We start from the raw sequence: 12,080 nt of genomic DNA on the forward strand, positions 1-12,080 counted from the left end.
TCATTTTCCCTGATAATTCCAGATTTTCCCGGAGCGTACGAACCCTGAAACGAACAGAATGGTTGTGGCAACCCATCTAAAAGTTTAGGCAGTAAAAAGAAATGCGTTCCCCTCACTGACTCCATGTAAGGAAATCTTCGCTCTTTTGGAGCATTTTTCGTTGTGAAAAAAAAACGTTCATTTTTCGATTGCAGTTTTTAAGTGCCAGCGTCGGTTTAGATAAAAATTTACAATTTTTTTCGTGAAATCACAATAAAAACGAAGACTAGATCTCATGGTACTTAATTCCTTGGGAAAAAAATGGAAAAAAAATTTTTGGAGGACAAAATTTGAAAACTCCCTGACTTTTCCCTGACATTTTTGACAGTGTCATTTTCCCTGACAATTCCCGGTTTTCCCGGAGCGTACGAACCCTGTTTATAACAATCTAATGCACGAGTTGCATGTCAGAGTAATTGTTCCCTTTAAATGTATGAAAATCGTAAGTGTTATGAGACCAGGGTCCATACTCTAATTGGATGAAAAAATTCCATGACTTTTCCAAGACTTTTTCATGACTGCAATAAAATTTTCATGACCTTGTTTACGAAGAGAATAACACTAACTTAATCTCAAACTTGCTAATTTTTGAAAATGAGCTTTAGCAAAACGCCTACAGGAATGCCACAGCCTCATTGAAGCATTTACTCGTAATGGAAAAAATATAAGTGTACACTTAAAAAACTAAACTATTCTTATTTGTCTTCATCATTTAAATTTAAGTAAAGTAATAATTCAGTGAAACTAAAATTATGATGCTTCAATGTCTATTTTTTTTTTAAATAAACAAGCAGAATGATAATGAATGAGACAAAGGTTGAATGAGTCGTCATTAAGTTTCAATAAATTTGCTTCAAAAGTTGCCTTTCAGTGTCAACAGCGCATTTAATCATCCACATAACTTGACAATATTTTGGTTCTTTAAAGTAAAGCCCCATAGTTTAGTTATTTATGTTTCTAAACCAGATATTTTTTGAAAAAAACCATTCAGTAATGAATCAATTTTCTGATTCAAAAGTACTTGTTCTGTTTACTTATTTTCACATTTTTAAATGCATATAAATTAATAGATTCAGAAATTCCAGAACATGTTCGATCCTTGACATTGAACGTAGCAGTGGGTCCATGGATTAGTTTTGTGGGCTGTATGTTGAGCACTATTGTAGTACTACTTTAGAGTATTAGAATTCCCCTTTTTCTGTATTCTATCGCCTGACTAAAGATCTTTACTTTATAAAACCTTCAACAAATTAAGATAAACTCTGATAAATTTAATAACGAAGTTCTTACGAGTACTGGAATCGAACTCGGATGCAATTGAATTGCTTTTTTGAGTGGGCGTGACAAAACCAAGAACGTGCAAGTTTCCTACTACATAATATAAAAACATAAGAAGTGTTGAAAATAACAGTAAATTCAAAATATAAGAGTTGTCCAAGCAGTAAAATGACATCCCAAAAAAAAAGGCAAATGGCTGCAACAGAAGTGGATACAAAGATTTTTAAAAATTCAGACTTGATTTTGGGATTGTTCAATTTTCCACTTTTAATAACTCTTTTGTGCTATCACTCAGACTTAATATTTGTAATGCTCTATTAGTTAATGTTATTTTAACTCTGTCCAGGACATTTTTCCATGACTTGAAATAAATTTCTATGACTTTTAATGAAAATTTCAATTTTCCATGACTTTTCCAGGTCTGAAATTCACTTATTTTTTTTCCATGACTTTCCAGGATTTCCATGACTCGTACGAACCCTGTGAGACTCATTATATAAAAAAACACTACATTTATTTTCATACAAAAAAAGCTAGACTAATATTTTGGAGACCAGCGAGCGAGCTCGGATCGTGAACCGATCCGAAGGAACTGTGCTAGCAGTTCCGTGGGTTGGCGAGCAGGGGGCGATAGTCCCCTAGTTTCATTTAAAAATAATATTGAATTTAATTTTTCTACATATGTATTGGTGTTTGTTATATTCCATTATATCGTCATTCCATTTTCTTCAACATAATCCATGATATTGCATAAATACTGAAAATAAATATTTTTTTCTAAAAGTATCTTAATTCCAATTCATTTATATAATACTTTAATATATATATATATATATATATAAACAGATTAAGGCATGTCATTAGCTAAGTAACGGAAAAATGATTAGATAATGAATATTAAAGCTTTTAAGAGATAGTCAATGCTATCAAAGCACAAAAATTGCAAGAATATTGCATACACACGTTTTGTAGTGTTGGAAATTCGAAATACTTCCCCAAGATGCCGCTGATAATATCTTCATATTTTTTAAAATCTAATTGGCATGTATATGTAAGGGCAGCTCTCTTCTAAATGTTTCATTCTGAGTAAAAAATAGTAAAATTTGTAACAATGAATATGCAAGTTTGAAACTGTAATAAACATTTTATTAATTATAAAGGATGTAAAAAATGAATTTATGCTTAATAGTAAAGGATATTTCAAAATACATGAAGTAAAAAAAATATGCATAAAATAAAAGTTATAATGAATAAACAATATTGAAACGCAGTTTCAAAACCAAATACATGAAGTGTTGGCAACAAACTTGTACAAAAATATATATATATTAGGGTGGTTCTTATTTATATGGGAATTTTTTTTTTTTTCGGAATTCAACAAGTGACGCCCCCTAGTTTTGCGACACTATAATAAAATATAATCGGTGCAAAATTTGAACTCGATCGGTCAATAATATCACGTGCCCCTAGAACGTTGAACGCTAGCAATTTTTTATAATTTTCCCACTAATCTTCGTATTTTTACTTTAGACCCTGTACATCGCTTCTCCTATGTTTGCAAAATATTTTCACAGCAAGGTAGCACTAAAATTAATCTTTTTAATTACTTCATATCGTCTAAAGATTTTACATTGAATAAGAATGAAATACTGCTTTAGAAACTTTACCTTAATTGTACGCTTTTCTCAATGTATCTCAATCGTGTGCATTTTTTTTTCCGATAGTCTTGGACTGTCTGTAAAATACTAAATTGCTTTTGTGACTTATGTTTGGTAAATTGATTGTAAAATTCTCCGATTAATTGTGCTCCTCTTTCAGTTGTATCATTCACAACTTTCAGCATTTTAACGATATCTCTTCCCTTTAAATAGCTTCCTTCATTTTGCCATGAATCAGGATCAAATAGGAAAACATCTTTTGGTGTTTGTAACTTATCAAACAGTTTTATTGACTTGTAATTGATTCTATAAAGAGGAAGATCTTTACTAAGAAAGTATTCCAAATCATTTACTGTTATCTGAATTTTTTTATACCGTCATCAGACACGTCTTCCTATTCAGCAAGCATTTTTTTGAAGTAGTCTTTTTCCATCTTCAAAGAGTTAATTCCTTCATCCAATACGGACAAAGCTACTAGTTCATCCCCTCAGTACCATAAGTGATTTATGAATTTTTCAATCACTGCTTCTGCTGCATGTTTGTCATCATTTTGTACACTGCGGGTTTTTTAGACACTAGACTTTATATTAATTTAAAAGGCCTAAAATGGGTTGCTGCGAAAACCTATATCTTCATATAGCATTTAACTGTGAAACAGCAATTACGGGCATTCTCTTCATGTAAAGTCAATTTAAATAGTTTCCTAAATATATAAATATTCAAACAATAAATTCCTTTTGCCACAAATCTGGCTCACAGATAAGCTCCAGGTTGCCGAAAACATATCCCTGTAGGAGGGAGGACTTCACCAAAAAATATTATTACACGTTATGAGAATTCTCTGTAATATTTCTTAATTCCGCTTTCTACGAACAATAATATGTCATCAAATTCTTCTTTTAGAATTTAAGTGGTATGTGTATTTTTGAATTTTGAAACGCTTAAATAATGGAATATCGAGTCTAGAACTAAGAAAGGCAAGAACTTCTTTAAAGACACTCTGCAGTACGATTTCAAGTACATGATAGTAGCAATACAAATGTAATATATCACCGTTCAGCTTTTGCTCTAAAAAAATACATGCACAATTTATAAGGCCGGTATTGTAAGCCGCTGTATAAAACACTACAGCTTGAACAGTTAGCAATAAATAACAATCATCTAAGATATCATATACAACTAAAGAAATATCTTAGAAATTCTGAGTAGCTGTTCAGCATTGGGACCTGAAGCTATCATGGTAAGCCTATCGGCGTTTTTTTCCAGTTACATCTGGATGTAGCTTTGTATCCCAGGGAATAACTAAAAAATCTAAATTTAAACTCATGAAATCTGATTTTACCTCTTGAAGATTTTCTCTTGCTCTCTTACAGGATGTGCGATTGATTATAAGGTTATTTGGATTTAAATTTACTGCATCTACATAGGCTGTTAATAAATGAGCAGCATCTTTGTCCCTAATATGGCATTTCTCTAACATTGATGAAATGCGAGCAGATATCAGTAGTTGTCAAGCTTTTTTGCATTGTGGTAGACCAGATATAGAAAAATGGTTCAACAGGTTAGAATAGATACCCATTTCGGTTTCTAAACCTTGTGAATTGCAAGAGGAATTTGATGATAATAAAGGACTATGTATTGACAGATAATAAAGGACTATGTATTGAAGACAGTTTAAAGTATAGATTTTTACATTATTCCGATCTGGAATTTTTTAAAATTTATATTTTAAATATGGAAAATAGTTTATTTTTATGGTAGGGTAATCGACGATTTTTCAAAATTTAAATTATAAGAATGCATAAACATTTAAGTATATAACTAAAGAACAGTGAATTAAAATATAATTGTCATTACTTATATTTATAGCATGTAAACCTAGAGACCCTATTTGGGCGCTGCTATTTGCCACACCTATTACATATACAGAAAATTTTCTACATCAACATCCCTAAAGCCTGAAGTAGGCAATTTGTTGTTGTCAAAAATCATTCATTAATGGCCTTTAGAATCCCTTGTGTTCATTTTGGTGGAAAGAAATGTTCCCCTGCCGCTTGGTTTGAAACGAGCGCGAATAGCGGTATGCATGTCCCAAAGCCATTGGTGTACATGTACCCTATGTAATACATAAAATTTTACAGAATGAAAGTGAGAGAATGGTTGGTCTGGAAGTAGCAACATCTATTGAGGTTTAAAATTACTTTAAATATGAAACCTAGGAATATTTTTACATAAAAATGAAATAATCCGCAATTTTTTCTTCGAAACTCAAAAAAGGGGGCCCTAGGGGCACATGTTAATATTCATGGATTGACTTAAAATTTTGCATGGATCACTTATTTGTATGATGGAACAAATTGAGGGGGCGTCGTGTAAAATATCTACAACTTCAAAAATAAGGACCACCCTAATATATATATATAACTTCATATTTTATATCCTATTTATTGAAACTGTACTTTCTAGTACATTACGCAATTTGATTAGAGCACTTTTTCATAGTTTTGTCAATCTATATCACTGGTATTAAAAGTCATTTTTTAAAACAATGCCACAATAGATCTAGTACTCAAGTAAAATGCTCCCTTTTTGTTTTTAATAAACTAAAAGTTGCTCTTCTATACTACTAATGTAGTTTCTTAAGCAGAATTTACAAGTAAAAGCTCTATAATTTTATGCATATTGCCATGTTTAAGTACAGGTTAATTCGGTGGGTTTTCTGATTCCAGTATGGTATATTTGAATAAAAGCTATCTCAAAAAACTAAAAATACAATATGTGATCAGTTAAAGACAATTATGCACAAGTTAATGGTTTTATCTTTAAATCAACAAAATGAACTCTAAATCATTTTTTTTTAATTTGTTAAAAATTATGAACCATAAAATAGAACAGTAAATTTTATGAGTGAATATGATGGTTAAAAATTTCAAAAAAGCTTATGAACACACATTAAGTACTTTCACTGATGAAAGAGAATTGTTGAAACTAATGAATAACTTCATTTTATTTCATTTGTAACAGTAAAATAAAATTTATACCTCAAGGTCAATGACTCGACTTCCATAAAATTGAATTTAAAAAGTACAGTAAACTCCAGATTATCTGAGGTATATCCTACCGCGGATAAGCGAATTTCCTGATAATCCTCAAAATAGGTGAAAAACTAAACTAGTGTGTACTAATCTTACAAAAAATAAATAAATAAAGATAACGCTTACATGTGTTCAAACTATTGTTAGAAAGTTGCTTTCATGACCTTCAGTAAAAAAATAAAAAAAAAACGAGAACCACTTATCTAAATTTTTTTTGAGCTTTGATAATCATTTTAAGCACTAGCATAAAAATAAAAAACTGCTCTAAGCACTATGTCATGCTTGAAATTGCTCGGCCGGGAACGAAGAAATTACTTTTTTGCGAAGCTGCGGAGTTTCATTTTTGCGGAGCAGTTGGTAACAGTGTCTGTAAAAAGTTAAAAAAGGATATCTCATTAATGCTATCGGATTACGTACATACGGGACAATCAACCTTGTTAATAAATGAAAAATGATCAAATAAATAATCATAAAAAATACATTTTTTTTCTGAATCATGATAGAACACGGAACTACTGAACTTTTTTTTTTACCACCATGACTTGAAAATAATAATTATATTTATGAGACATAAAAATGCAGATATGGAGAGGAGTGTGCTTTTCAAAATTTTTCTGCCCAGTGTTTATTTTTATTTATTTTGTTAAGAGTTAATGCTATTTTGAATGTAACAAAGCTCTGATTCAAAATTTGGGCAAACTTATAGCATAAATAGTTTCCTAAACTCATTTAATAAACGAAGTTCAGTATTTTTCAACATACCATTACACAAAACATAAAAATAGTAATAAATAAATTTGTAGGCATCAATAGCAAAAAATCAATACCAATACAAGAAAAGAATGCAGTTTTTGATTTCTCAAGTTTTAAAAAGAGGGATTACATTAAAAAACTCCTTTAAAGGAGAAATACTTCGAACATGTTTTATAAAACTTTTTTCAACAACTACTAGTTTAAAATATTTATTGGTGAATTATAATTGCTTTAAAAATGTTGAACATATCTCATAAATATTTACACATATTTTGCAAAATTTTTTCCAAAACAAATGAAAGTCACAGATCACAGTTGAAAATATCCCTAGGACAAGAAACATAAATTGTTTTTCACAAAATAAATTAAAAGTTAGAACAAGGATATCAATTGTTCAGTACCTTAATAAAATTCAAAATTAATCCAGACTCAGTCTTGTGATTAAACATATGCAAAGCTCTTCAAATTAACAATTTTAATAATATAAGATTCATATTATAAATAACATATAAAAAACTTGCTATCAAAGAATTGAAATTAGAAAAATAATTTGGAATCTAATTGAATTCATGAGTATGATTTGAGCAAAATGAACATTAACAAAATAGCGCATTTTTAATTTATTAAATTTGAAAATGAGCATAAATAAGACCATAACAGATCACAGGATTTTAAAGGGTAATATATAAAGAGTTTTTAATCTAGTAGTTCTACATAATTGGCCGGAAACAGACCATAGGAACCATCAGGGGCTAAGCCTTGCCACCAGCCTTCATCTATTTGTTCAATTTGACTTATGATATCATCAGGATCAAAAGATATTTCAGTGTCATCAGCTAAAAGAACAATTTCATTTCATTTTGAAGAAAAAAAGAACATAGAAATTAAATACATAAATTGCTTTGCAATCAATATAAATGATGATCATCATGTCAATAGGAGAAAAATACTAAATTAATTTTAAAAAAAATTTAAAATATTTCCAGTTCCTGGATTTGAAATATTTTATTATTAATCACTTCATTGTCAAAGCACAATATCAACAAAAATACTGGTTTTTAAAATGTAGTAATAAAAAAGTACTTCACATCGACTTCACACAACAGAGCCTCCCATACCTACCAATATTTATGGTTTAACCAGTTGGATAGGACCCTAAAGACAGCTCTGATTTTTCAGTCCAGACCAGAGGCCGAGCAATCCCTGGTCCAGCACCTCCAGAGGTATAGTTTCAGTTGGAGTGACCATGAACATATTTACCCCCCCCCCCCCCCTCCCCAGTCACCATTAATGAAGATAGCGGATCTTTGAAACTTTAATTTTTCGTGACTCATGTACCATAGAATTCAATAATTTAACAATCAATTCCTTTTGAATATTTTAAGGAGAAATTTTAAAACATAGTACAATAATTATCTTCTTATGGAATGAATCTTTCGGAAAAAAAATAATTAGTTTGAAGAAACGGGCTAAAATAAATAAAAATATGCTTGTTTAAAATTACTTCTAGCCAAAAGAAAATTCACCTGAATGTATTCTTGCACGAAAAGAAAATGGTTCACCTGGAGTTACCAGATACTAACTTGTAAACTTCAGTTTATAAAGAGAACATACAAAAAAAGTTGGGACTTTTTTTCAACACCTAGTTACCATGTTTTGTGGAATTTCCCTTTATTGTTCTACATTTCAGAGTGTTGCCAAATGTCTCTTGCTAAGAGGTTCCAGTTCTTTACTCAGATTGCGCCATCTATATGGAATAGGATCTATTTGGAGTTATTAATTCTCCACACAAGGGTTTCCGTGATCGACTGAGCACCTAACAGGAACATCTGCCATTGCATCCCAGATTTTGATCATGAAAACCGAGTTCAGACCCCAAAGTGTTTTTTTTTTGGGGGGGGGGGGGGAAGTAGGAAATAAGGAATCAAAAATTAAAAAAGTAAGAAAAAAATCACTTGAAAAAGTAGGAAAAAATAGGAAGAGATAGAACTACACACACGTCAAGAGGAAACAAATTTATAGTAAAATTTATTTCTAATGTAAAATAAACTAACAGTATTTTTGATTTAAAACTGTCCCAAAAATAAACAGTACTTTTGAAGTATTAAAGGGATTTAATGAAAGACCGAGTCATAAAAACAAAACAAAAGAAAAAAAGCTGACAATTTTCAGTATGAAAAATAAACTGGTGAAAACAAAGATATTAATTACAAAAATATGAAGATAAAATCCAAACAAAGAAGCACTTTTCAACAATCCAGTAATAAGAATTTTAAGTGTTAAAGAATAAAATGCAATATAAAGCGACCACAAAAAAGAAAAAAAAAAAACAATAATAATAATAAAACTCATATTTTGGTGCAATAAAACCATTTCTGTTAAAGATTTGTTTTGTCAAAAATAAAAACATTCCTTCCAGAGCATCCATTTATCAGTTGGCAAAGCAAATATTAAAATTGTTTTACCTAAAAATAATCAGCAGCTGACACACATTCTTGCATAAACAGGGGCAAATGTTTAAATTTGAAAAAAAAAAAAAAAAAAAAGAAAAAGACTGAAAACGCAGAATTAAAATATATTCTTAAATATGTGAAATAAAATTTATAATAAAATAATTAAAGTAAATAAATAACGAAATAAGTAAACTAAAGGGTTTGTATTATGTTATGTATTTTCAGCATTCAACAGTTTTGTTTCGGGCACGTCATTTATGGGGATCAGTGGGTTCAATTTCTCCCTTCCCTGGCTTTGGAAAATTAATGCTTAACTATACAAGTTTGTGCAGTTTTTGTTTTCAGATAAAATTTGCATTCAGTATACATCCTTCACTAGCCACCCCCCCCGGGAAAAAAATCAAAATGACGGGCCAGTTTTAATTTTAATCAAGCAATAAAAACAAATATTGTTTTATTTTTTTGATGATGTTTTACCTCCTTGTTCCAAAATTTTTGCCATGGAAAAAAGGAAAAATGGCAAACATAACATTTTTATCAAAGCCAAAAAAAAAACAGTAACTGATGTTTTTCTGTGCATAAAAGGGAAGGCATGAAGGTCCTCTCCATCCTCACCATACAACAAACATTTTCATTCGGAAATTTTTCACGAAATTGAGAGTGAGGGGGAGCACCTGGCATCAAATGCCTGCATATATCTGTTTCTCCCCCTCCCTTTGATCAGGCGCCCGGAGTACGATAACTTACAGTAGATACGCCGCATCGGTATAATTGCTACACACCGAAAAGAATAAGAGTCTGTCAAAAAAATTTCAAATGTTCAGAAATGCCGCATTGCCATAAATGCTGCACATAAAAATGATGAGCAACTCCTCGATATTGATCATATATCTGAGTAGAAAATACCGATTAAAAAGAAAAAAAAAACACGGTGCATATTCCCTTGTGGCTCTATCCCCCACACTTTTGAAAATGTGGAGAAATAAAAACGGAATCTCGCATTTATATTGATTTTCGATTTTTCTCCAAATATCAGAAACGTTTGCCCAACTAGGTTTTTCCGTGTATTTTTTTTTTTTTGCAAATACACTTTTTGCAAGGAAAGAAAATAAAATTTTATAAATTTTATAATCATGTTTCCGATTTAGAATGAACAATAATCATATTAGTTTCTGCTAGAGACGTACCGAGTAGCACCTTGGCCGAGTAGTCGAGTACTGAGTACTCGGCCGAGTACCGAGTTACCGAGTACCAATATGTTTTAAGAAGAACCACCGACACACACGTGATGAATTTTGAACTCATTGGAATAGTAGTATAGACCTCCATGTCCAAAAAAAGTTTCTAAAACAAAATACCAGCTGAAATTTAATTGCGTATTTTTTTTTTTTAAATTGTTTCGGTCAAAAATTTTACAAAAAGTTATTTTAAAAATAAACAAATAAATAAGTGGTATGATTAACCAAGTTGGAATTAAAACATGCTATATTAACTCATTATAGTTCTAATCCGCCAAACATAAATAACTTTTTAAAGCAAATAAAACAACGTTAAAAGCACAAATGTGCAGGAGCACTGCAGACACGTGGTTCTGCGTTACAAGGAACATCTTTTTCAGTGCCTAAAATGTGAACTAATGAATGTAAAGACATCCGACAAAAAAATCCGACTTTTGTCAGATGTCTTTAAATCTATAAGTTCACATTTTGTGCATAAAAGGCATTCCTTGTGACGCCAAAACACGTGTCTGCAGTGTTCCTGCACATTTGTGCTTTTAATGTTGCTTTATTTGCTTTTTTTTTAAGAAAGGTACTTTTATATATCTTATTTATTTTTGTTTGTAGCAAAAATCCATTTAATAATGTAAAAATTTCCTATTTTCTATACGTACATTTTTTGCTCCATTTTCAATAAATAAGTTTTATTAACTTTGGGGAAATTAAAATAAAGATTTACTGAATGAAGCAAAACAAACTTCATTATTCGCAAAATTTAAATTTGACTTGTAAATGATTGCAGTATATCACATGCTTGCACTTTTTTATTAATTGTAAAATCTGTCTTGAACAATGTTCAATTTTTTTTACAACTACTCGGTATTGGCCGAGTATCTGATCAAAATTTGGCCGAGTACCGAGTACTCAGCAAATTGGCCGAGTAGGCTGAGTACCGAGTAGTTACCGAGTACTCGGTACGTCTCTAGTTTCCGCGAATATTTTTGAAGTGGTCCGTTTTTGCGAATTTCTGTTATCTGTCGCTTTTATTTTGTACTAACATCAATAAAATATGTACATTGTACAGATTTTTCATTTTTTGCTTCCTTACATTCCTTTTAAGGTTTTACATTGCCTTTCTGTTTAATTAGAGCTTCATTTCACTTTTAATCATCTATACAAAAAATTGACGAATAGGAAATTCAGCTTTTCCCGCACTTTTTGAACCGTTGGCCTTTTACTTTAATTGAAGCTCCTAATTGAAGAGTAAATAATACATAATTGCATCAGAATGTGCCAGTGTCTATTTCTTTATAGTTTTGTTAAACAGTAGGACTGAAGTCGGGGCGATAAAAAGAAAAGTCGATCATAAACGCCGCAACGGCAAAAAAAAATCACGAAAATTTAACTTTTAAACATGCAGACGCCACACTGCGGCATTCCTTAAAGAAATTCTGTAGTCAGTCAATGAAAAGCTCAGGATCCGCATGTTTCTTTTGCTTTTCAAAACTGAAACATGCAGAAAATTATTGGAGCGGGATTGTAAAAATAAGAATCAATGCACAATTAGAAGTGCTATACTAAAGAAAG

General features: G+C 30.8%; 1 protein-coding gene across 1 annotated transcript in view; it reads right to left on the bottom strand.

The window, feature by feature from the left end:
* Positions 1 to 6,885: 6,885 nt before the first annotated feature.
* The window catches only part of LOC129230288 (drebrin-like protein), a 44,864-nt gene continuing 39,669 nt past the window's right edge, over positions 6,886 to 12,080 (bottom strand). The window contains exon 12 of the mRNA XM_054864690.1: positions 6,886 to 7,659. Coding sequence (XP_054720665.1) covers positions 7,520 to 7,659 — 140 coding nt within the window. The 3' untranslated portion in view covers positions 6,886 to 7,519. The remainder of the gene's footprint in view (positions 7,660 to 12,080) is intronic.

Source organism: Uloborus diversus, chromosome 1 (assembly GCF_026930045.1).
Source record: "Uloborus diversus isolate 005 chromosome 1, Udiv.v.3.1, whole genome shotgun sequence".
In the NCBI taxonomy this organism is placed as follows: domain Eukaryota; kingdom Metazoa; phylum Arthropoda; class Arachnida; order Araneae; family Uloboridae; genus Uloborus; species Uloborus diversus.